The following is a 27260-nucleotide window of genomic DNA, read 5'->3' on the forward strand; positions in this document are numbered from 1 at the left end:
GAGCAGGGTGTGGGTTATGCCTGGGGGAGCCACGCCCCCTGGGAGGAGCGGCATGAAGGAAAGTTTTAACACCTTAAGTGCTGTAAGAATTCTGCCTAAAATCTCCTGGTAGGAAGGACATAACCCTAAGGTCAAAGGATGCTGTGTCCGTCTATGAACGAAAGAGAAAACACAGTGTTTCGTGTTTGTTGGCTGACAATTCTTTGACGTTTTTTTTTTATGCAATACAAGTTCCTGGCCAACGCCCTTCGGACAAAAGTCCTACGCTTTGTGGAAAATCCGATCGTGTGCACCAGGCTTCAGTGACACAAACCTAACCGGAAATATGAAACGGCCCAAAGAAAACGCACAGTAAGCAGTTCTAAAACTTTATTTGCACCGAGCTGGGACAACCGGCGCCATCACATTTCTGCAGGGAGGAGACGGTAGACAGTGGAGGTTCATAGCAGCAGGGATGTGACGATGGCGGTTCCCCGTGCTGAGAACTGTTGTGCTCCTCCGTGGAACTTGTTCAGCTGGATGCGGATGGGTTTCGGGGGGAATTTGGTGCTCTTGGAACAGCTGCATGTGGCTTTCAGAGAGGAGATCCCCTTACAGAACAGGCAGGGCATCCGATGAGGGTCAAGTCCTGTATAATAAAGAAAATGTGTTTAGTAACAAGGTCTGCCTTACATATAAGGGGATACCAGCATATACACTATATTGTCAAAAGTATGGGGACACCTGCCTTTACATACATGAATTTTAACCACCCTGGCGGTATGATTATGTCAGATTTTTGCGACTCAAACCGCTTCAATTGTTTTGCATAGAAATGTGGGCGTTTTTATATTTTAGGCCTGTAATTCTTAGTAATAACACACTTAAATCTGTCCAAACAAGAGTCTAGTTTAACATGGGTGCTCAACCTGTGGCTCTCCAGCTGTTGCAAAACTACAATTCCCATAATGCCTCAGCCTTTGGGAGACGTGCTTGTACCTGTCAGCGGCTTGCAATGCCTCATGGGAATTGTAGTTCCGCAACAGCTGGAGAGCCACAGTTTGAGCACCCATGAAAGTCTCTAGTAAATATCCCGGGTATGATAAAGTTTGAAACACTAAATTATAATATTATAAATAACTATAAAAAAATATATAATATTATAATAACATTTATTTACCCACGATTCACTATCGCTTAATTCTGCAAGTGTTCTTATTTACTATCGCTGTTCTAAAACCACTTTTGACATAAAGGGACACTTTTTGGTTGTCATGGGCAATCTCCAGTTTCCAGGCAGAAAGAACAGTATATATAATATAAAACTGCATGCAGGGCACTTTTATTGACTCGAGTATAAGCCTAGGGTGTCCATCTGCATGCCTCACTGTGCCCATGCCTCACTGTGTCCATGTGCATGCCTTACTGTGCCCATGCCTCACTATGCCTGTGCCTCACTGTGTCCATGTGCATGCCTCACCATGCCCATGCCTCACTATGCCTGTGCCTCACTGAGTCCATGTGCATGCCTTACTGTGCCCATGCCTCACTGTGTCCATGACTAGACTTGCGTTTAACATGGGAGTATATAGAAGGGGTGCCTGGCTTTGAAAAATCGGTGCTCCCCGGCCGTAGGTCTCCCAGACAGCACTGCCTCACTGTGCTCATGCCTCACTGTGTCCATGTGCATGCCTCACTGTGCCCATGCCTCACTATGCCTGTGCCTCACTGTGTCCATGTGCATGCCTCACTGTGCCCGTGTCTCACTATGCCTGTGCCTCACTGTGTCCATGTGCATGCCTTGCTGTGCCCGTGCCTCACTGTGCCCATGACTCACTGTGTCCATGTGCATGCCTCACTGTGCCCATGCCTCACTATGCCTGTGCCTCACTGTGTCCATGTGCATGCCTCACTGTGCCCATGCCTCACTGTGCCCGTGCCTCACTATGCCTGTGCCTCACTGTGTCCATGTGCATGCCTTGCTGTGCCCATGCCTCACTATGCCTGTGCCTCACTGTGCCCATGTGCATGCCTCACTGTGCCCATGCCTCACTATGCCTGTGCCTCACTGTGTCCATGTGCATGCCTTACTGTGCCCATGGTTCACTGTGTCCATGACTAGACTTGCGTTTAACATGGGAGTATATAGAAGGGGTGCCTGGCTTTGAAAAAATCGGTGCTCCCCGGCCGTAGGTCTCCCAGACAGCAAACGCTGCACACTTGTAGAGGAGAACTGGGGCTACATGTGTGCCAAGTTTCGGGTCCAGGAGACCTACGGTCGGCTGGTAACGGGTCCCCAAAGTTACCGTAAAAAAAGACCATTTAACAAGGGAATCTATAGAAGGGGTGCCCGACTTTGAAAAATCAGTGCTCCCCGGCCGTAGGCCCCCCCCGGACAACAAACTTTGCACACTTGTAGAGGAAGAGTGGGGCTATATGTGTGCCAAGATTAGGGTCTAGGGCATGGGTAGTCAAACTATGGCCCTCCAGTTGTTCAGGAACTACAATTCCCATCATGCCTAGTCATGTCTGTGAATGTCAGTGTGTTACAATGCCTCATGGGATGTGTAGTTCTACAACAGCTGGAGGGCCGTAGTTTGAGGATCCCTGGTCTAGGGGATCAGGTGCAAAAAGGTGACTCAAGCATAAGCCGAGGGGGGCATTTTCAGCACCAAAAAATGCACTGAAAAACTTGGCTTATACTCGAGTATATACGGTAAACGGTCTCTTTCTTGGAGTGTCTGCTTTATAAATGACAGATCTCTTTACCTGCCCTTGACGCCTTCTTAAGAAACTGCATTTCTCCCGAGTCAAGGCTTGTAATCTTGAGATCCAGGCGTGACGCATCTTTCTGTCCAATCAGGTGTTTCGTTAAAGGAGGCTTTTCTGAAAGACACAGCTTAGGAGCAGCGAGCAAGCGTTGGTGAAACTGTATGACTCTTGCCGCGCTTACTCCATGCACAAGCGATTTTGTGTCCTTGTAGTCAACGCTGAGCCTATCGGAAAGCCTGACCAACTCTATGCTCTCGGATCCACACCGAGCTTCTGTCATTGCTTTGTTTTCTTTATCGACGAATGTGGTCCTTGCCCTGCTCAAGGTGTGCGGAGTTTTTCTACGATGAGTTGCTTTGAGTGTTGAATACGGGATGGTGGGTGGGTGTTTGGTGGTATCATGAGTCCCACCAAAACTTGTTGCTGTGGACACCTTGGCTTGCACCATGGAGAGGGATCTTTGGTGGTTGATCAGATGAGTCATGCCTTGGTTGACAAGGATGTTGGGATGTCTTAGATGAGGGACACGTGGCTTTTTCACCATGGCTCCTTCGACTAACAAATTTATCCCAACGTATTGAGGGATGTCCACTGTAGCCTGTAATACAATAAAGATGTTATCACAGATCTCTAGCACCGGTCTTGTGTCTTATGCAAGGTACAGTGAAACCTTGGTTTGAGAGTAACTTGGTTTGAGAGCGTTTTGCAAGACAAGCAACATTTGTTAATAAATTTTGACTTGATATACAAGCGATGTCTTGATATAAGAGTATCGTCATGTCACAACTGAGTATAAAAAAGAAGAGAGGCGCCTCTAAGTGTAGCAATATGGTTACATTTAACCACTTAAGGACCTGCTCACGACTATATACGTCCTGTTTTTAACCACTTGACCACTGGGCACGTAAACCCCCTTAATAACCAGACCAATTTTCAGCTTTCGTGCTCTCACAATTTGAATGACAATTACTCAGTCATACAACACTGTACCCAAATGAAATTTCCGTCCTTTTTTTCACACAAATAGAGCTTTCTTTTGGTGGTATTTAATCACCGTTGGGTTTTTTATTTTTTGCGCTATAAGAGAAAAAAGACTGAAAATTCTGTAAAAAAAAAATAATTTTTCTTTGTTTCTGTTATAAAATTTGGCAAATTTAGTATTTTTTCTTCATTCTTTTGCATAAATGTGAAAGATGAAGTTACGCCGAGTAAATAGATACCCAACATGTCACCCTTCAAAATTGCACACGCTTGTGGAATGGCGCCAAGCTTCGCTACTTAAAAATCCCCATAGACGACGTTGCAGGGTATTGTGGGGCATTGCGGAGTATTGTGGGGCATTGCAGAGTATTGTGGGGCATTGCAGAGTATTGTGGGGCATTGCGGAGTATGGGGGCATTGCAGAGTATTGCACAGGGAGGGATGGATGGCTGGCTGGATCTGTGACTGCATTTGTCACAGATCCAGCCCGCAGCAGCTGCTGCTGCTTCCGCTCTCTCCCCCCTCTCCTCTCACACTGTACCGTTCGGTACAGAGAGGAGAGGGAGGAACCGGCGTCATCACATGACGCCGGTTTGTTTACTAGTAATCGCTCTGTCATTGGATGGAGCGATCACGTGGTAAACCGCCGCTATCAGCGGCGATTTACCGTGATCAGCCGGGTCCTGAGGACCCGGCTGTCACGGAGACTCCCGTGGGCGCGCGGGAGCGCGATTCTGGGAGGACGTACATTGACTCCCTCCCGGGGTTAAGCAACCGCCTTGTAGACGTATTTCGTCTATAGGCCGGTTGCTAACTGGTTAAAGATGGATATCTCGGTAACAGCAGCAGCTGCGGTCCTGTAAACGATAACGGTGGTCTCCGTGGCGGATTCGCGGGAGGCTTCCATTTGTGAATGGACATTTTATGGTTACACAACTTATCACATTGCTATAATCTTTTTATATGGACTATAAACTAAAGGTCTTTTTATATCAAGGGTCTTCAAACTACGGCCCTCCAGTTGTTCAGGAACTACAATTCCCATCATGCCTGTGAATGTCAGTGTGTTACAATGCCTCATGGGATGTGTAGTTCTACTGTTTTCTATGGACTATAGACTGAAGGTCTTATGAATAAATGGTTGTGGAACGAATCATTGGAGTTTCTATTATTTCTTATGGGAAAAGTGGCTTTGATATACAAGTGCTTTGAATTACAAGCATGCTTCCGGAATTAATTATGCTCGCAATCCAAGGTTTTACTGTATCTGATGTTACAGACTGTTTTCAGGAATATTATCTGCTCTGGATTTATCACTGAAGTGGTCTACTTGTTATAGAGATGGAAGGTCTCTCTGGGAACTTTACCAGATAACTACTAGTCAATTCTACCAGAAAAGACAATCCTAAAGGAGGAGCAAAAACTCAATGATGTGATTATATCTCCCAGATGGCCTGAAAACACCTTGGAATCCAACAAAATCAACAGAATGAGTTTTGTGACATCTCATTACTTATATCTAAAAAAACACATGTTTTGGAATGTATTTCATTATAACTTCTATATCATCCTTCTATCTCTGTTTTCCATTGTAAACCGATAACTGTGTTTATGTTATTTTTGCCTTCTTGTACAGATCTACTGCCCCAGATGATTGACCCGATTACAGGCTGCTTTGTTCCCCCCCACCACAGCGGACGCGTGTTTCCCCTGATCTGGGCGCTTCTGCCCGTAGACTGGATTGCGGCGTGCTTGCGCAGTAATGCGGGCTCACGCACCTGCGCAGTGCAGGGAAACTGACCCGGTGACGTCAGACGCCACCGGCCGGTGACTTGTCCTTAAGGTTCCCCTAACGTGAAAGTTCCTTCAAGGACTGCGCAGGCGCAAACTTGCCGACGGAAATCTCCGAACCTCGCCCAACATGCAGGCTCATTCTTTAACATCCCTGTGGATTGGAGGATGTCTAAAAAAGAGCCAGGAGGCGGAGCGAGCCGTCCGAGTGAAGCGAGGACGTGAGGCCAACTGTCCACTTTCCTCGAAATCCATGTCGCCCTGGATGCCGGCCGAGGTTCGGAGATTTCCGTCGGCAAGTTTGCGCCTGCGCAGTCCTTAAAGGAACTTTCTCGTTAGCCGGAACCATATCGGCAGATCAGATTGCGCCTGCACAGGAACTTTTGCGTTAGCCGGAACCAGCTCGGCAGATCACCGGCGTCGTGTTTGACATACACGGTTTGGGGAGCATATTTAACGGGTCTCTTTGGACATGTGCTGAATGTGCGGTACGGTCCTGGTCCAGGGGCGGTGTGGAGTCACAGGTAAGGTCCAGGTGCACCTGCATGCAGCCCACTGTTATCTCCTTCTGCACTTGATAGTGCTTTTTGATAGTGCTGTTGCTTCAGTGTGTGGCATATTTCCGGTTTTGGCTGGGCTATGTTCCATCCTGAGTTTCTCCCCCGTTAAGCTCTGCCCATTACCGCCCCTGGTATTGGCTCGACTTCATTCATAACTGTTGGTGAGTTCTATACCTACTCAACTCCTGCTTAGATCACGTGGACGTTGGTTTCTTTCTCCCTGTTCTTCCCCACAAACTTCCCCTCCCCTCTCCTCTCCCTGCACCCTAAGATACGACGGTGTAAGAGACTTACGCCAGTCGCATCTTAGACTAATGTCGGCGTATCTTGCTTTCAGAAAAAAGATACGCCGGCGCAGCTTTGAATTTACACAGCGGCGTAATTCATTGCTGAATCTAGCCCTATGTGTTTGTGCATCAGTACCGAGATAGTCCAGTACTAATCTACTTGATGGGTGTATATCCATGGTCAGGTACAGAAACTTCTCTTACAAACCCATCTTGTCCTGTTTCCCTAAAAAAAAACGCATACCCAGTGGAATCTCGGTTTAAGAGTTACACCGTTAATGAGCGTTTTGATTTGTGAGCAACTTTTAAAAAAAAATCTGACTGAGTTTGCGATTGTTGTCTCGCAAGACGAGGAGAATTCAACCTAATAGGGCCTGCCATACCGCATGTGGCCTGAGGTGCGGGGGCGCCGTAGCCGACAATGCTCGGAAAGACTTGGAAATACACTGTTTCCGAGCCTTTCTGACATTTGCAGAGGTCAGCCAACGTTTTCTCGGCCCTTCTGGACATTTTTAAGGCTCTCCGTCGCCCCCCACCTCTGGCTGCATGCGGTATTGCATCCCATTAAAGTCAATGCAGAATTCATTATTTTCATTTCCATCGACTTCAATGGGGAAACTGGCTTTGATATGCGAGTTCTTTGGATTACAAGCATTCTCCTGGAACGAATTATGCTCGTAAGCCGAGGTTCGACTGTAATTACAATAGTGGTCTGAACACCAACATTGGATGTCTCCATATATTTTGTTAAAGAACTTTGGTCCTCTGAATGTTGGAATTTCAACATTTAGGGCCAGATCCACAGAAGAATTACGCCGGCATATCTCTTGATACACCGCGTAATTTAAAATTTTGAGCGTCGTATCTTTGTTTTGTATCTACAAAACAAGATACAACTGCATCTCGGATCGATCTGACAGGCGTACGTCTTAGTACGCCGTCGGATCTTAGGTGCAATTTTTCGGCTGGCCGCTAGGTGGCGTTTCTGTCGAATTCCGCGTCGAGTATGCAAATTAGCTTGTTACGGCAATCCATGAACGTACGTCCTGGCACATTTTTTTACGTCGTTTGCGTTCAGGTTTTTCCGCCGTATAGTTACCCCTGCTATTATGAGGCGTACTCAATGTTAAGTATGGCTGTCGTTCCCGCCTCGCATTTTGAATTATTTACGTTGTTTGCTTAAGTAGTTCGCGAATAGGGATTTGCGTAGAATGACGTCACCGTCTTAAACATTGGCTTGTTACGGTTTCATTTCGAGCATGCGCACTGGGATACCTCCACGGACGGCGCATGCGCCGTTAAAAAAAAAACGTTGTTTACGTCGGGTCATGACGTATTTACATAAAACACGCCCCCATTACATCCATTTGAATTCCCCGCCCTTACGCCGCCAAAGATACACTACGCCGCCGTAACTTACAGCGCAAATTCTTTGAGGATTCAAAAAAAAAATAATAAGTTACGGCGGCGTAGTGTATCTTAGATACGTTACGCCCGGCGGATATATGCGCCGCGCTACGTGGATCTGGCCCTTCATTTTTAGGGTTTCTTATGTTCATGGATTATCTGTACCTGTTTATAGATGAGCTCAAAGCCGCCAACATCACAGTTGCGATCGTTCTTCCTATCTATGATGATGCGTATGGTGTCCTCTTGAACGCTGGCACACATTCTGGTGGTCACTGTCGTTGAAGGTGCCATGGTTGGACTGGCATTGATCTCAATCAGCCAGGGCTTGAAGTCCTCTCCAAACATGAAGTCTGCCCCGTATAATTCAAAGCTGCTTTTCCTGAACTCCACAGCATCCTGAGCGCTCTGCATGGCGTGTATGATAATGGCTTTCATCCCTGGGACAATGATGTCGGTCCAGGCACGTCTTTCTCCTAGCTTCTGAAGATGGGCCTGGAATTGGTCACTGGACCACATATTGTCCAAAGGCACCTGAGGGTGACGATGCCGGGAATTCTCAAAATTCTTCTGGATGGAGTTGTTGCATAAATGAATGGAGCTAGGGGAAGAAGATTAGACTGTTATGTACTATACATTATTACACCTCAATAAAATGTATGCACTTCGTTTTTCTGAAATTCTCGATGGCCAGGTAGGGTTGTCAAATCAAATACATAGCTGGAGAGAGTTACGCCGGCGTATCAGTAGATACGCCGACGTAACTCGGAATCTGCGCCGTCGTAAGTTTAAGTGTATTCTCAAACTGAGATACACTTAAACCTATCTAAGATACGACGGCCTGCGCCGTTGTATCTTAGGGCGCAATTTTTCCTCTGGCCGCTAGGTGGCGCTTCCGTTGAGTTCGGTGTATAATATGTAAATGCCTAGATACACCGATTCACGAACGTACGTGCGCCCGTCGCAATAAAGATACGCCGTTTACGTAAGGCGTTTTCCGGCGTAAAGTTAGTCGAACAAATAGCTGGACTAGTCAATGTTAAGTATGGCCGTCGAAATGTGAAAAATTGACGTAGTTTGCGTAAGTCGTCCGTGAATGGGGCTGGACGTCATTTACGTTCACGTCTAAACCAATACGTCCTTGCGGCGTACTTTGGAGCAATGCACACTGGGAAATGTACACGAACGTCGCATGCGCCGTTCGTAAAAAAAACGTCACAGGTCACCAATCATTTACATAAAACACGCCCCCCCATCCTCATTTGAATTAGGCGCGCTTACGCCGGCCACATTTACGCTACGCCGCCGTAAGTTAGGAGGCAAGTGCTTTGTGAATACAGTACTTGCCTATCGTATTTACGCGGCGCAGCGTAAATACGATACGCTACGCCGCCTTAAAGATGCGGCGCTCTCTCTGAATCCAGCTAACAGTGTGTACATGAATGTCAGAAAGACTTAAAGCATCCAGTGCAGTCTGGTTTAGCAGACTTCCCACTTGCACTTTGTTAGGCATTTCAAGCTCCTACAGGGCCGGTGCAACCACTAGGCAAACTAGGGCGCACTGTTGCCTAGGAGCACCCAGCCACTGGTGTTCCTACCCTCTTCTCTCTGCAAAAAACAACTAAGTCTCAGCATCAGCAGGCAGCCGTCGTCCCATTTATACATAGTGTCAGAGGCGCACTGGCGGTGGAGGGCTGTGTCTGTGTCCAAACTCCCTAATGAATGGAAGCAAGCAAACATTCATTGATGGGCGCTGGTGAGGCTAAATTGATGGGCGCTGGTGAGGCTGAATTGATGGGCGCTGGTGAGGCTGAATTGATGGGCACTGGTGAGGCTGAATTGATGGACCCTGCTGAGGCTGAATTGATGGGTGCTGGTGAGGTTGAATTGATTGGCGCTGGTGAGGCTGAAAATAGGTATTCATTACCTCTACATTATACATTGATCATATACAATATACATGATAATGGGGCCCCTCGCCATTTTTCTTTTTATGGAGTTACCTTGACAACACCTTTCCACAGCGTTGGATCAGGTGACATGACAGCGTGTATATGGCCCTAGCCGCCAGGGATATGCAATTAGCGGACCTCCAGATGTTGCAAAACTACAATTCCCATCATGCCTCTGCCTTTGGGTGTCATGCTTGTGGCTGTCAGTCTTGCTATGCCTCATGGGACTTGTAGTTCTGCAACAGCTGGAGGTCCGCTAATTGCATATCCCTGCGCCCTAGCGGATAGGATCTGTGAAAACCAAACCTTGTAGCCTGGCCTGCATGTTTAACATCTAAAAATAAAGGTGTTTATTAAACCCCTAGTTTCTATATAGTCCCAACTCAACCTACACGTCTAGATTCTCCAGGGAGTATGGCTGGGTTGAAAAGCGGACATAACACTCTCGGTAAAACCATATGGTCAGCGGATTCCAGTCTGTCACCAGGAACCACTGGCGGACGTCAAACTTTGTGCCAAAGATGAGCAGCGGCCTCTCGATGTATTTCTGCACCACCCATTTACCATCCTTTACGATCATGGGATCACAATCCACCAACTTCAGGATTTCCTCCAGGCGATCCATACAGATTATTCCTGGGGAAAAAGGAAGTTCAACCATGTTTAGATTCCACCAACCACATCCATCTGCCTTGGATGAGCTCAACACATATGGAATGTCTACAACTATTTTGTTGTACAGTATGTGCAGATGTACAAAATGTATATTTTGCCTTGCAATGATGGGGCATCAGGTCCACATCTACATGAATAGCCAGATTCAGGTACAGTTACGACGGCGTATCAGTAGATACGCCGTCGTAACTCCGAATCCGCGCCGTCGTATATTTAAGCGTATGTTAAACTGAGATACACTTAAAGCGGGGGTTCACCCTTAGAGGGCACTTTTCCCCCTTCGCTTCCTGCTCGTTATTACTAGGGGAATCGGCAATTTATTTTAAAATATGTGCAGTACTTACCCGTTTACGAGACGCATCCTCTCCGTCGCTTCCGGGTATGGGCTTCGGGAATGGGCGGTCCTTCTTGATTGACAGGTTTCCGAGAGGCTTCCGACGGTCGCATCCATCGCGTCACGATTTTCCGAAAGAAGCCGAACGTCGGTGCGCAGGCGCAGTATAGAGCCGCACCGACGTTCGGCTTCTTTCGGCTACGAGTGACGCGATGGATGCGACCGTCGGAAGCCTCTCGGAAGAATGTCAATCAAGAAGGAACGCCCGCTCCCGAAGACCCATACCCGGAAGCGACGGAAGAAGATACAGCTCGAAAACGGGTAAGTACTGCACCTATTTTAATATAAATAGCCGATTCCCCTAGACCGAACGAGCAGGAAGCTAAGGGGAGATTTTTTTTTTTTTTTTAAATGGGTGAACTCCCGCTTTAAATGTTGCTAAGATACGACCGGCGTAAGTCTCCTACGCCGTCGTATCTTAGCTGTCTATTTACGCTGGCCGCCAGAGACGTGTACGCTGATTTACGCCTAGAATATGTAAATCAGCAAGATACGCCTATTCACGTACGCTCGCCCGTCGCAGTAAAGATAGGCCGTTTACGTAAGGCGTTTTCAGGCGTAAAGATAAACCACCAAAAAGATGGCGCAGCCAATGTTAAGTATGAACGTCGGACAGCCGTCAAATTTTTCACGTTTTACGTCGTAACTCGTCCGTGAATGGGGCTGTGCGTAAGTTACGTTCACGTCGAAAGCATTGACTTTTTGCGACGTGATTTGGAGCATGCGCACTGGGATACGTCCACGGACAGGGCATGCGCCGTTTGTTCGAAGCGTCATTTATGTGAGATCACGAATAATTTCCATAAAACACGCCCACCTCTTCCACATTTGAATTTGGCGGGCTTACGCCGGCCAATTTACGCTACGCCGCCGCAACTTACGGAGCAAGTGCTTTGTGAATACTGCACTTGCCTCTCTAACTTGCGGCGGCGTAACGTAAATAACATACGTTACGCCCGTACAAAGTTAAGCCGACGTACGTGAATCTACCTAATAGTCTTTATGTGCTCCTTGTGTTGGCACAGTTTTCTTTCAGGTGCTCCTGTGTCCTTTATATCTACAAGGTAGGTTCATAAATGTTTGATTCATGTTGACATAAAATGTTGACACCATATAATAGGAGGTGAGGGGCAGAGACTCCAGTTTCCGTTCATAATTGAAATATAGTAAAACCTTGGATTGCGAGCATAATTCGTTCTGGAAGCATGCTTGTAATCCAAAGCACTTGTATATCAAAGCAAATTTTCCCATAAGAAATAATGGAAACTCAAATGATTTGTTCCACAACCATTTATTCATAAGTCCTTCAGTTTATAGTCCATATAAAAAGATTATAGCAATGTGATAGGTTGTGTGACCATAAAATGTCCATCCACAAATAGAAGCCTCCACAAGGGGATTAGAAGCAAAATCCAGCAGGAGCTACAGAGAGGAGCCTCTAAGTGTAGCATTATGGTTACATTTAATGAAGGTAAATAGCCAGATTCACGTAGAGTTACGCCGGCGTATCAGTAGATACGCCGTCGTAACTCCGAATCTGCGCCGTAGTATATTTAAGCGTATTCTGGAAACCAGATACGCTTAAATTAGGCTAAGATACGAGCGGCGTAAGTCTCCTATGTTAGGGTGCATATTTACGCTGGCCGCTAGGTGGCACTTCCGTTGTTTTCCGCGTCGGATATGCAAATGAGCAAGATACGCCGATTCACAAACGTACGTCCGCCCGTCGCATTTAGTTACGCCGTTTACGTAAGACATACGCCGGCGTAAAGATAAAGCTGGTCTCTAGGTGGCACAGCCCATGCAAAGTATGGACGTCGGAACAAACGTATCTTTTTTACGTAGTTTGCGTAAGTCGTACGCGAATAGGGCTGTGCGTAGGTTACGTTCACGTCGTAGGCAGTGTTCGACGTATCTTAGGCATTCTATCCGACGCACTGGGATACGTCCACAGACGACGCATGCGCCGTACGATCAAAACGTCAATTACACGGGGTCATGCCTTATTAACATAAAACACGCCCAGCTCTTCCCAATTTGAATTAGGTGCGCTTACGCCGGCACATTTACGCTACGCCGCCGTAACTTAGGACGCAAGTGCTTTGTGAATACAGCACGTGCCTCTCTAACTTGCGGCGGCGTAGCGTAAATGACCTGCGCTACGTCGGAACAAAGAAGCGCCGCTCAACCTGAATCCTTCTAAATATATTTAGCAATTTACATGGTTGATGATAAAAAGAAGCACATCTATGCAGGGATCTGGGGGTAAAGCGATCCACATAGACTGTCTTCCTCACCGCTGTCAGTCTGCAATCATGACCGGAAAGACTACCCTGCAGTAGAGCGATCTGAAAGCGAGGCTTGAACCACTCGTGGACGGGACGACATCAATGGTGGTGAGGAGGACGGTCTATGTGGACAGCTATACCCCGGATCTCTGCATACTTAGATGAACCTGTTTTATTCATCAACCATGTGAGTTTCGAAATGTTGTACCTTCATTAAATGTAACCAAATTGCTACACTTAGAGGCTCCTCTCTTCTCTTTTATACTCAGTTGTGACATGACTCTACTCTTATATCAAGACATCGCTTGTATATCAAGTCAAAATGTATTAAAAAATTTTGCTTGTCTTTCAAAACGCTCTCAAACCAAGTTACTCTCAAACCAAGGTTTCACTGTATTAGTTTTAGGAGGGCTGACTGTTTTGTTGTAATGCATTGGGGCAGAGGAAACCAAAGCTCCAGACATAATGGATTGGGTAGGTCAGTATGGCAAGGTATGGAAGGACTTGACGTCGTGTGAATCTTGTTCTCTCACCTCTTCCTCTGGATTTGGCACCTGGTTTAACAATCCAGATGTTTCTGTCTCCTTCAATGTCCAGCTGTGGGTTCACTTCTGCCAATCGTCTTAATACATGATCACACTGGTCCACATAGGAGGAAGATTGATCTATCACAGCCCCGTCACTGCAATAAGATAGGAACTGATTATTTAAAAGCCAGTACATACAACTCTAATGTTTCAGTGGATATTTCTGGTTCCATGACTCCGCTCCACCATCCCGCCAGGCCACGCATTCCAGCTGCGACCCAACATTGAGTCTTGTTACCGCATAATGCCAGCATACTCTATGACAGGCATGTCCAAAGTCCGGCCCGCGGGCCGATTGCGGCCCTTGTTCCGGTTCAATGTGGCCCCCCCTGATAATTTGGATATATATATCTTTTGCGGCCCCCCCAGGCCATTAAAGATATATACTGTATTTATCGGCGCCACCTCAGAGAGGACAGGGAGGTGGCAGAACGAGCGCTGTCAGATTACATACAGGAGAATCTTCTGTTTACTCAGCGGCATCTGTACTAGGAAGTCCTGTCTCCTGGGCTGCCGTTGGACGAAGTTCTGTCTATCATAGGAGGCGGGGCTTTGTATTAAAGAGGCCGCTCTTTAAACAGGAGATTCTCCTGTATGTAATCTGTTGGCGCTCGTCCCGCCCCCTCCCTGTCCCCTCCGAGGCTGCAGATGGGCATGGATCAGGCTGCATTCATGGCAATGGGGAGGCTGCATTCATGGCAATGGGGAGGCTGCAGATGAGCATGAATCAGGCTGCACTAATGGCAATGGGGAGGCTGCATTCATGGCAGTGGGGAGCTGCATTCATGGCAATGGGGAGGCTGCAGATTATTTTGCTTCACAGTTCTTTATTTAAAATTTAATTTTTTTCCTGAAACTTCCCTCTTAAAGTGAAGGTGTGTGTTATACACCAATAAATACGGTATATCCAAATAACACTCTCAAGCTCATCCTTAGTCATGAGCAGTGCTAGGGGATTCGTCGGGGCCACAAAAGCGATAGAATTCTTGTTGAGCAGTGCTCTGACAAACACACTTAGACCAAATTTTTAATGGTTCAAAGAATGTCAGGCAAAATGGTCGGCCCTCACGCATGTTCACTTCATCAAATCCGGCCCTCTTTGATAAAAGTTTGGACACCCCTGCTCTATGAGGCAAGACAACATACTGAAAAACGTTGTCTTCTAAATAACTTTATTCAATCAAGAAACACCTCAACCTGTTCTTCCTCTCTGATGCTTTTTATTATATCTTTCCATCTAGTCCTAAGATTTACAAAGCCCCATCATACCTCACAGCCAGGTGGATAACACTACTTACAGTTCAGAAATACAGTAGTGTCCTCTTTCTACCCCTAGACCACTGATTGGATAGTATAAGTATCAGGGGCGGCCCATCTATTAAGGGAGCACAGGCACCACCCCCCTATAAATGTTTCCGGCCCCCATGCAGGATGTTGGAAGCTTAGATTTTAATGGGGGGGGGGGTGTTTTTTTTAAGCACCTGATTAGAGCCAGAGGCTCTAATAGGCTTCAAATTAGGATGGGCTCGGGGCGCAGAGCACTGCGCTACGAGCCCACCAAGGTGTGGAAGAGGAAGCTGCCCGTAATGCCCGCCGCCCGCGATGCCTGCCGCCTGGGTAAAGCGCTGCCTGCCATAGATGAGGTAAGTGCTCCAACCCAACCAACCGGACTGGGGGGTGTATATGGATGCACTGTTTTCCGCCCCCACAAAAGAAATTACCACCAGCCGCCACTGATAAGTATAGCAACAGACTGATCTCTCTTCTCATCTTGTTCTTTAAAAGTAAATTTCCGTGTAGTACACCTGAATGGTCCCTAGAGCTACCCCTACCTCTTTAAGTGTGAACTTTGCTATACAGGGACTGCAAGAGGCTGATACCAGGCAGGGCTGGGACAAGGGGGGGGGGGGCAGGAGGGACGGTTGCCCTGGGGTTAGTGGTATCATGTGGGGGGGGCACCACTAGGAGGTTGGGGGGAAGGGGTTTGTGTTGGGAGGGGTAATTTGGGAAGGTGTGCTAGGAGTGGTAATTTTTGTTGGGAGGGGGAATGGGGGGGGGAGAATATTTGTGCCAGGAGGGGGAATTTGGGGGGGGTATTTGTGCTAGAAGGGGAAATTTGGGGGGATTTTAGGAGGGGTGGGATGGATTTGTGCTAGGGGCATATGGGGAGTGAGGGAATGAGAAGATTTGAGCTGGGGGGGGGGGGGAATTAAAGATTTGTGTTAGAAAGGGGATTTCAGCAGGAGGCATATTTGTATTGGGAGGAAGGGGGGGTTTATGCTTAAGGGGTAAGCATGCAAATAAGGCAGTGATGTATTTTGGCCTAGGCCGACAAGGCCCAGGCCTAGGGCGGCACTTTGCGGGGGGCGGCAAAATCCCATCCCGTCCCCCTGTGCTCATCCCATCCTGTCCCCTGTGCACATCCCATCCTGTCCCCCTGTGTTCATCCCATCCTGTCCCCCTGTCCTCATCCCATCCTGTCCCCCTGTCCTCATCCCATCCTGTCCCCCTGTCCTCAGCCCATCCTGTCCTCATCCCATCCTGTACTCCTGTCCCTCTGTCCTCATCCCGTCCCTCTGTCCTCATCCCATCCTGCCCCTCTGTCCTCATCCCACTCTGTCCTCATCCCATACTGTCCCCCTGTCCTCATCCCATCCTGTCCCCCCTGTGCTCATCCCATCCTGTCCCCCCTGTGCTCATCCCATCCTGTCACCCCTGTCCTTATCCCATCCTGTCCCCCCTGTCCTCATCCCATCCTGTCCCCCCTGTCCTCATCCCATCATGTCCCCCCTGTCCTCATCCCATCCTGTCCCCCCTGTCCTCATCCCATCCTGTCCTCATCCCATCCTGTCCCCCCTGTCCTCATCCCATCCTATCCCCCTTGTCCTCATCCCATCCTGTCCCCCTGTGCTCATCCCATCCTGTCCCCCCTGTCCTCATCCCATCCTGTCCTCATCCCATCCTGTCCCCCCTGTCCTCATCCCATCCTATCCCCCTTGTCCTCATCCCATCCTGTCCCCCTGTGCTCATCCCATCCTGTCCCCCTGTGCTCATCCCATCCTGTCCCCCTGTCCTCATCCCATCCTGTCCTCATCCCATCCTGTCCCTCTGTCCTCCCATGAAAATGACAGGGCGGGTCTTAAAAAGGAAGGGGTGCATCATATATAAAGTAGGGGGTGCGCAAGTTTTACCAGGCCTAGGGCGGCACAAAACCTAAATGCACCCCTGCAAATAAGTGCTCGATTATTATTTTTTTTTGGAGGGGGCGCAATTTGGCATGTTAGCCCTTGGCTCTAGATGACCTGGCACTGATACCAGGTCATATTTAAGTTGTTACACTAGTTGCATCTAAAGAGAAATAATTAATAATCTACTGTATTAATGAATTCCTAGCAGAATTAAACAATGTTTTTTATACCTGCTTGGAGCTTTAAGTTCACCTCAAATGTCCGATAATATAAAAATGGCATCACAAATGATTCTTTGTGTGTTCACTTACTGGATGACCTGATAATAATGACGCAGAAATGCTTCCCACGCTGCGTCTTTCATGACGGAAGCTGAGTATGTTTCCATGTCAATGTCATCATGTTTCAGGCTGTTCAGGTAGGTCTCACAGGCCTGGATGGCGGTAGTGATCACCTGGGCTGGCACATGCCCTCCGTGTTTATTTGTTCTTTTGGCATCTGCAGACAGGAAGAAAACAAGAATACAAGTAGGGGTTGGGCAGTGGTGTGAACTATAGTAACCAATCAAGGTCCTCCTTTCATTTTCTTATCCACACTACAAGAGATGAAACCTCATTGGCTGCCATAGGCGTGCGCACAGGGTGTGCCAAGTGTGCCCAGGCACACCCTAATAACCCCATGCGCATTAGTATTATCACTCTGTGTAGCAGCAGGAACATGGGAAAGATCTCTTTCAAGCACTTTACCGAAAGAGAAAAAAGGCCGATAATGGAGCCGAAAATTGGGCGGGGGCCTGGGTGGGCTGGTGCCACCCATTACAGGGATGTCATTGTATCGCACAGAAGAGAGAGGAGAGCCGCCGCCTGGTTGATTGGAGCGCCGGGAACATAACCGCTTTAATTTCAATAGCTGTGTGTTCCCCGCTGCATACAGCCCCTCCTCTTTTTCCGGGCACTTTGATAGACAGATCACCCGTCCAATCCTGGGACGGGTGATCTGTCTATCAAAGTTCCTCAGACAAGAGGGAGGGGCTTTATGTGACGGCGTGTGGCGGGGAACACAAAGCTATTGAAATGGAAGCTGTTATGTTACCGGCGCTCTAATCAACCAGGCGGCGGCTCTTCTCTCTCTTCCCTCTCTGCCCCAGCACAGGCTGGTTGCACTGGGGACACAGGCAGACTGCACTGGGGACACAGATAGGCTGCACTGGGGACACAGGCTGGCTGCACTGGGGACACAGGCTGGCTGCATCTGACGGGCACTGGTGAGGCTGCATTGATCTCTTGTATCATGTCTGCAGTCTCTGACCATCTCCTGTACCACGTCCCCAGTCTCTGACCATCTCCTGTACCACGTCCCCAGTCTCTGACCATCTCCTTACCACGTCCCCAGTCTCTGACCATCTCCTTACCACGTCCCCAGTCTCTGACCATCTCCTGTACCATGTCCGCAGTCTCTGACTATCTCCTGTACCATGTCCCCCAGTCTCTGACCATCTCCTGTACCACGTCCGCAGTCTCTGACCATCTCCTGTACCACGTCCCCAGTCTCTGACCATCTCCTTACCACGTCCCCAGTCTCTGACCATCTCCTTACCACGTCCCCAGTCTCTGACCATCTCCTGTACCACGTCCGCAGTCTCTGACCATCTCCTGTACCATGTCCCCAGTCTCTGACCATCTCCTTACCACGTCCCCAGTCTCTGACCATCTCCTGTACCCAGTCCGCAGTCTCTGACCATCTCCTGTACCACGTCCGCAGTCTCTGACCATCTCCTGTACCACGTCCCCAGTCTCTGACCATCTCCTGTACCACGTCCCCAGTCTCTGACAATCTCCTGTACCACGTCCCCAGTCTCTGACTATCTCCTGTACCATGTCCCCCAGTCTCTGACCATCTCCTGTACCACGTCCGCAGTCTCTGACCATCTCCTGTACCACATCCCCAGTCTCTGACCATCTCCTGTACCACGTCCGCAGTCTCTGACCATCTCCTGTATACAAATTTTTTTTAAAAACCGACATCGGTTTTGGTTTTCGGCCTAGTGTATTTTTCATTTTCAGTTTCCGCACCAAAAAACCCATTCGGTGCACCTCTAGTTTTAATGCTTTCTGAATAGCTGACCTCCATGTGTAGAGATAAGGCATACAGACAGACATTACTTTACAGTAGGTCAGTGACTCAAAGGTATCAGAACCAGGCACAGCCAGGGAACTACAGCTAGTAGTACGTAGTAAGTCATATTCAACGGAACTTGTTTTGGAATGTTGAAGACATTTTGTAGCTTCTACAAGGCACTTCTTCAGTTCCAATTGTTATCAGGGAGATACCCCAACATTTATACCTACATAGGTGTAGATATTGAGTTCCAAGAACAGGATCGGAGATGTCAAAGTTGTGGAACCACCAAGTTCTAGTTACATATCCCATTTTTCACACCTCCTATCCTGTTCTTAGACAATCAACATCTACACATTTCATGGTAGCTGGATTAGTGCGTAAAGCCCTGTACACACGATCGGAATTTCCAATGGAAAAAGTCTGACAGACTTTTTCCATCGGAAATTCCGACCGTGTGTATGCCCCATCGAATTATTTCCATCGGAAATTCTGAGGAATTCCGTCGGAGTTTAGATAGAGAACATGTTCTCTTTTACTCCGATTCCCTCGGAATTCCGATGTGATTTTGGTCGGACAAAGGTCCGATCGTGTGTACGGGGCTCAAGTCTGTGGATGTGGGTGCTGGGTTATCTTCCTCACACCCGTTAGAACTGAAGAAGTGGCTTGTAATAGATGCAAAACATGTTCAACATTACAGAACAAGTCCAGCTGAATGTGTACCCTTTAAATCAGTCCAATGCCCACATGACGGGATCTGTCCTTACCTTGTTCATTCTTTGGATTAGTTGCATTCTCTGGGACCAACGTGATGATCTCTGGATCTGTAGCCGGAATGCTGCTTCTTCCTGACACTCTCTTTAGAATACCCCGAGCAGCCGTCAACCAAAAATCTTCTAAAGGTTAAAATTCCCACAGAAATAGGCAATAAATATATTGTGCAAAGTGAAAGTTTAGGAAGAATGTGTTGTAATCTGATGATTTTTCTTTTTTAATCTGGTAGTTATAAATATAGGCGTGCACACAGGGTATGCCAGGTGTGCCTGGGCACACCCTTATCTCCCAGTGTGGCACAGATTCCCCCTGTTTAGACCCCTGATATTTCACTAAAGCCCTAAGCAGGGCTCTTAATGAAATTGTAGAAAGAAAATGGTAAAATTGTAAGAAATAATAATAAAAAATATAAAAAATGTAAACTACTGACACCGCCTACTGCCCTACTGACACCGTCCATTGCTCTGCTGACACGGTCAGTATATATACACATGCACATACACAGGGGCGGACTGACAACTCATGGGGCCCCCGGGCAATAGGAGATTATGGGGCCCCCGGGAAATAGGACATTATCGGACCCCCGGGCAATAGGAGATTATGGGGCCCCCAGGCAATAGATTATGGGGCCACACAGTATACACACACACACATACAGTATACATACACTGTATACACACACAGACACACAATATATACACACACAATATACACACAGTATACACACACACATACAGTATACATACACAGTATACACACAATATATACACACAGTATACATATACACAGAGGGCCATATTCTCGTAGATCGGCGCATATTTACTCAGGTGTAGCGCATCATAGTTGCGCTACGCCGGCTTAACTTGGAGAGAGCTCTCCCATATTCCCGTACCACATGCGTCCTACGTTGCGCTCGCGGAGCTGAAATGTGTCGGCGTAAGTAGGCGCAAGTGACGGTAGGAGGGATGTGGGCGTGAAGAATGCTAATGAACCGTGACCCCATGCAAATGATGTCCAGACCGAACGGAGCATGCGCCGGACGTGCCCCGCCCTCTGCGCATGCGCAAAACAACAGTAGGCGTAAATCCCTGCTGAGTTGGGCCGGCCCAGTGTATAAATGCGTCACCACATGCGCCCAACGAGTGCAAAGTGACTCCATATTGATTCTGTTGGTGGAGATTTTTCTCTTTAGCTTTGCAATGCCTGGACCCAGGAAGGAAAGGAGAAAAAAGAATTTCACCCAAGATGAGAGGGCCATCGTAGTCTCTGCCATGGAGAGATACGATTCAAGACTCCATGGTGCTGACAGTGGCAGCACAAGTAAAACCAAAAAGGAGGAGATCCTTAGGAAAGTGACTGCCCAGGTCAATGCCTTAGGCCATGAGGCAAGGACCCCCCAGGAAATTCAGAAAAAAATGAATGACCTGCGTGGTGTGGTCAGGAACAAGATGGCCATCATTGCAAAGCATGCCAGGGGCACAGGAGGGGGGCCACCCTGTTCTACCCGGCTCACTCAAGAGGAGGAAGTGATTGCCCGCTGCCTTCGGAGGGAGCAGGTGGAGGGCCTGGAGGGCCATGACTCAAGTGAGCCACCCATGAGGACAGGTAAGTGTGTTTTATCTTCTGGTGTGTTGCATGTGTGGTGGGGGTGGTGGGTTATGTGACAAGTGTGTTGGTCCACCAACATGTGACTGTTTTGTGTCATCCACAGGTGAGCAGGATGAAGCGGGGCCATCCAATGCTGCCAGTGGCCGTCACAGACCATCATCCACTGAGCAGTCTGCTTCTGTGACTGACCTCCTGGGAAGCCAACAGGCCTTGGTGGAGGGGAGTGGTCAGTCCTCCGCGCAGGAGGTTGTTGAGGAGGAGGTCCATGAAGAGGTGGTCCAGGAAGAGGAGGTCCAGGAAGAGGTGGTCCAGGAAGAGGTGGTCCAGGAAGAGGTGGTCCACAGCGAGCAGGAGGTCTTCCTTTTTTTGGAGGAGTCGCATGTGGTGGCAGGACCATCACAAAGCCCCCGCATATCCAGCCCCTCAGGGTCCTCCAACACCCTCTCCAGTCCCTCCCGTCCCATCCCCCTCATCTCCAGCCCCTCCAGGTCCTCACTCTATGCAAGGGGCCCAGCCACTCCTGTCCCCAGGAGGGCTACCCACAGGACAAGGGGTGCGGCAGAAATGCTTCATGAGAATCTGGCCAGGCAGCAGGACCAGCAAACCCGTCATATGGGTGAAATCTTGGTGGAGTTGAGGCGCCTGTCCGACAGCTTGGCCTCCTCGGGAGCAGTACCAGATGCTCTGCAAGATGTGGCTGGAAACTGCGCAGCCACAATCACCAGCCTGGGTGAGCTGCAGACTACAACTGCCGAACTTGTGGGGGAGGTCAGGTGCCTGCGAAGGGCTGTTCAGGCCCAGACAGCTACCCAGGAGTCATTGCTCACCCGCATAGCACTAGCTTTGGAGGGCAGACAGGCAGGCAGGGAGGCACCTGGGAATGTTCCTCCACCTGGAGATGTTCCTCCACCTGATGCCCCAGCTCCCCCCAGGCAAGTGAGGGCCAGGAACCTGGGCACCAGGCGTAGCCCGCGCCGGGGCAAGTGATTATTTATTGTTCATTTGCTCTGGTTAAGAGCTTATTTTATTATTTGCTCTGGTTAAGAGCTTTTTTGATTATTTGCTCTGGTTAAGAGCTTTTTTTTTAATTTTGGGTGCTGCACACAGGCAGTGTTGCAGAGTACAGTGTGAATGGTGTGTGAATGTGGGGGGGTGACATTCCTGCCAGTAAGGGGTGTCATCCTCGGTCACTGGGGATAAGTTCTCCCCAGGTCCGTATGAATGACGTATGAATGGACAGCAACATCATTGGGGCCTTGACGCGGCGTTGCTGCTCCTTAGTACCGTGCGGTGTACTTCGGTCTAATCCAATGTTCTGTGCATGTGGGGTGTGTGTTAGGGACCACAGTGGTGTGCATGCGTGCATTTTCTGTGTGCCATGTTTAATGTTTGTGTTTAACGTTCAAAGATTCGCTCCACGAGACATCTCCTGACTGCTGTACCATCAGCAGACGGGGTATCCTCGGTTAGGGGGGGACATGGTGGTTGGGGGGTCAGGTCCTCACGTAGGTCAATCTGCAGGCCCTTTCTCACTGCGAAGTTATGCAGCACGCAACATGCAGCGATGATTTGGCACACGAAGTTGGGGGAATACAGCAGGGTACCCCCAGTCTTATCCAGGCATCGAAATCGTGACTTAAGGAGGCCAAATGTTCGCTCAACCACTCCACGGGTGCGTGCGTGTGCTTCGTTATATCTTCTCTCTCCTGGTGTTTGCGGATTGCGGAATGGAGTCATGAGATGAGGTCCCAGGGCATATGCAGAGTCACCTGGAAGGGAAAAGACAGGAGGATGTTAGTCATGCATGTGCCCCTCGTGATGTCTGCATCATGGGGGGGGACAGTCATACCTGACACCCATGTCACTCACCAACCAGCCAACTGTCCCCATACACATTCTGCTCAAATTGTCTTGGGATGTCACTTTGCCTGAATATAAAGCTGTCATGGCTGGATCCGGGGTGTTTTGCACGGACGTGCCATATGAGGCCATGTGCATCCACGATCACTTGGACATTGATAGAATGCCAATGTTTTCTGTTGCGGTATATGTGCTCGGTCTCGTGGGGGGGCTGTATTGCCACATGGGTACAATCAATTGCACCCACAGTGCGTGGGAAACCATCAATTAGGCAGAAATCTGTCATTGCCTTCAGCCGCATGTCCTCCTGGGTGGGTCTGATTATGTGGTGCGACATGCGTCGGAGTATTGCGGGGACAACTTGGTGCACGCATCTACTCATGCTGGTTTGGGATATCCCAACCACGTCTCCACTGGTTCTTTGAAAAGAGCCTGTGGCAAGAAAATGCAATGTTGCCAGGACCTTCACCAGTGGCTGCACTGCATGGGATCGTTGTGTTGGGCTGCTGATGTCATTCTTCAGGGCTCTGGTAATTTCAAGGATGGCATCAGGGCTGAATCTATAACGGTGATACACATCCACATCAGCCATGCCAAAGAGGCTAATGCGCTGTGGGTAGATCCTCTCACGTGCCCTCCTCCGTGCCCTCCTCCTTCTAAGTGCCTCTTCCTCCTCACACACTAGCAGTGCTAAGACCACGCCTGCCCCTGGCATGTTGGCATACGAATGTGTTGTCCGAAAAATTGGGTTGCTCAGCTCGTCCGGGATGGTGCTGCTGTATTTGCTTTTTTCAAGCTAACTTACTCAGGTCTGGAGCAAAGTTAACCGAGCTTTATAAGGGGTAACTTTCAGCCGGACAATCGTCTTACGCGCACAGCGCGTAGCCTAAGCCGATCGCGCGTAGGTTCGGGAATCAGCGCATCTACATCATTTGCATATTTGAATACTAATTCTATGGCAGCCTAGGATGCCATCAGCTGAAATATACGCCTACGCTGCGTAAACTTAAACTAGTTAAGACGGACAGGAGTAGCCTGATTTCTGGCGGATCTGGTTCTGTGACTACGGCGCATAGATAGGACGGCGCATCTTTACACTTACGCCGCGCATCTCCATATACGCCGGTGTAACTTGTTTGAGAATATGGCCCATTATACACATACACTCACTGAAAAGGTACTGGAGAGGCGGGGCAGCTATAATCTTGGGATTTTTTTAAAAACACCGATTTTTACATACTGTCCCTGGTTTTACTGAGGCTGGCAACCCTGATGGGGCCCCCTAGTGGCATAGGGCCCTCGGGCGTAACGTATCTCATTTACGTTACGCCTCCGCAAGTTTTTCAGGCAAGTGCTTTATTCACAAAGCACTTGCCTGTTAAGTTGCGGCGGCGTAGTGTAAACCACCCGGCGGAATTCAAATTTGGCGGGTAGGGGGCGTGTATCATTTAAATGAAGCGCGTCCCCGCGCCGAACGAATTGCGCATGCGCCATCCGTAAAATATCCCAGTGTGCATTGCTCCAAATGACGTCGCAAGTACGTCATTGGTTTCGACCTGAACGTAAATGACGTCCAGCCCCATTCACGGACGACCTACGCAAACAACGTAACTTAACATTGGCCATACTTAACATTGGCTGCGCCTCATAGACCCAGGGGCAACTTTACGCCGGGAAAAGCCTAACGTAAACGTTGTAACTTTACTGCGTCGGCCGCGTGTACGTTCGGGAATTCGCTTATCTAGCTAATTTGCATACTCGATGCGGATTTCGACGGAAGCACCACCTAGCGGGCCAAAAAAAAAATGCACTTAAGATCCGACAGCGTAAGAGACTTACGCCTGTCGGATATAATGGATATCTATGCGTAACTGATTCTAAGAATCAGTCGCATAGATACGACGGCTCAACGCAGAGATACGCCGTTGTATCTCGGTTGAGAATCTGGGCCACAGAGTATGGACTTTGGGTACTCTCTTGTATTGCCGGTGTAAACAAAGTTTTAGAGGTGCTAAAAAGCCTTACCAATGAAAGACCTCTTCTCATCTTCGGCCCCCAGTCTGTAGCAACGAGGGAAAAAAGAATCAGGGTCGGCTTCATCAAACCAGTGCAGGTTCCTAAGATTAACACACAACCCCACCTGCAAATGAAACATTTGGCCTTAGTTAATAGGTCAATGATACATTCAGATGCCTGCCCTGCACAGTATTATGGCTGGCTGCCTGAGCTTGTTAACCGCTTAAAGTGGTAGTAAAGTCTTTACTACCACTTTTACCTACAGGTAAGCCTATAATAAGGCTTACCTGTAGGTATAAAGAATATCTCCTAAACCTGTACGGTTTAGGAGATATTCCCCTCGCAATGCGCCGCTGATTGTAGCGGCGCATGCGCAGCGGGGATCCTCGGCTAAAGGGCCGGCAGCCGCCGGACCTTGCCAACATTATAAAGGTGTCCTTCTTTTCTACCTCCATGGGCATCTGGCAGGGTGCTGTGTAATGTAAAGGGGTCTAGAGATGCAGGGTGCTGTGTAATGTAAAGGGGGCCAGTGATGCAGGGTGCTGGGTAATGTAAAGGGGTCCAGAGCTGTGAGGTGCTGTGTAATGTAAAGGGGTCCAGAGCTGTGAGGTGCTGTGTAATGTAAAGGGGTCCAGAGCTGTGGTGTGCTGTGTAATGTAAAGGGGTCCAGTGATGCAGGGTGCTGTGTAATGTAAAGGGGTCCAGAGCTGTGGGGTGCTGTGTAATGTAAAGGGGTCCAGAGCTGTGGGGTGCTGTGTAATGTAAAGGGGTCCAGAGTTGTGGGGTGCTGTGTAATGTAAAGGGGTCCAGAGCTGTGGGGTGCTGTGTAATGTAAATGGGTCCAAAGCTGTGGGGTGCTGTGTAATGTAAATGGGTCCAAAGCTGTGGGGTGCTGTGTAATGTAAAGGGGTCCAAAGCTGTGGGGTGCTGTGTAATGTAAAGGGGTCCAGAGTTGTGAGGTGCTGTGTAATGTAAAGGGGTCCAGAGTTGTGGGGTGCTGTGTAATGTAAAGGGGTCCAGAGCTGTGGGGTGCTGTGTAATGTAAAGGGGTCCAGAGCTGTGGGGTACTGTGTAATGTAAAGGGGTCCAGAGCTGTGGGGTGCTGTGTAATGTAAAGGGGTCCAGAGCTGTGGGGTGCTGTGTAATGTAAAGGGGTCCAGAGCTGTGGGGTGCTGTGTAATGTAAAGGGGTCCAGAGCTGTGAGGTGCTGTGTAATGTAAATGGGTCCAGAGCTGTGAGGTGCTGTGTAATGTAAAGGGGTCCAGAGCTGTGGGGTGCTGTGTAATGTAAAGGGGTCCAGAGCTGTGGGGTGCTGTGTAATGTAAAGGGGTCCAGAGCTGTGGGGTGCTGTGTAATGTAAAGGGGTCCAGAGGTGCAGTTGTGGAAAGGGGGTACACAGCAGTGACAAAGATATATTGAAAGATGCAGGGGACACAGTGGGGTGTTTTTACATTTTAACGTGGGGGGGGGGGGGCGCTTTTAACCCCCGCTAGCGGTCGAAGAAAGGGTAAAATGCGACTGTATATCGCCGCTGCCGAAGCGCCCCCCTTTGAAAAAATTTCAGCGCATGCCCATGTCTACCTCTAAATGAAATGTACGTAACAAAAGTGCAAAGTGCCGACCATAGCAACAAATCAGATTTCAGGATATTGTTGTCAGATGATGAAAATAATAAAGAAAAGCCAGGGATAAAATATGTTTGCGCACTATTATCACAATTTGCTCTTTCCTGTAACATAAGGCCGGTCTTTATCAGGATAATATATTCATTAAGACACAAAGCGGAGGGACCCACCTTGGTGGTGAAGGAACCAGCTTTGGCGTAGTGATTCATCATTTGGTCCTTTTTCAGGAAGCGGCAGTCCACGGCATCACGTCTAGTTGTCCAGATAAAATAGGGGGTCTCGTTGCGAACAAGCCTTGACTGAGCAGGACATACAATCAGTGATGGGACAAGGTCCTCTAGAGCCCAGGGCAAACATGCCCCCCCCCCAAGATGTGTCAGCAAAATGCCCCCCCCAAA

At 48.7% G+C, this 27260-nt stretch overlaps 1 protein-coding gene across 1 annotated transcript in view; it reads right to left on the reverse strand.

Annotated features, from left to right (window-relative positions):
* Positions 1–354: 354 nt before the first annotated feature.
* The window catches only part of LOC120945137 (tubulin monoglycylase TTLL3-like), a 47545-nt gene continuing 20639 nt past the window's right edge, over positions 355–27260 (reverse strand). The window contains exons 8-16 of the mRNA XM_040359021.1: positions 27033–27161; positions 25247–25361; positions 19747–19875; positions 17173–17359; positions 13620–13768; positions 10122–10365; positions 7943–8378; positions 2749–3349; positions 355–628 (exon numbers count right to left, since the gene is read on the reverse strand). Coding sequence (XP_040214955.1) covers positions 441–628; positions 2749–3349; positions 7943–8378; positions 10122–10365; positions 13620–13768; positions 17173–17359; positions 19747–19875; positions 25247–25361; positions 27033–27161 — 2178 coding nt within the window. The 3' untranslated portion in view covers positions 355–440. The remainder of the gene's footprint in view (positions 629–2748; positions 3350–7942; positions 8379–10121; positions 10366–13619; positions 13769–17172; positions 17360–19746; positions 19876–25246; positions 25362–27032; positions 27162–27260) is intronic.

Source organism: Rana temporaria, chromosome 7 (genome assembly GCF_905171775.1).
Source record: "Rana temporaria chromosome 7, aRanTem1.1, whole genome shotgun sequence".
NCBI lineage: Eukaryota > Metazoa > Chordata > Amphibia > Anura > Ranidae > Rana > Rana temporaria.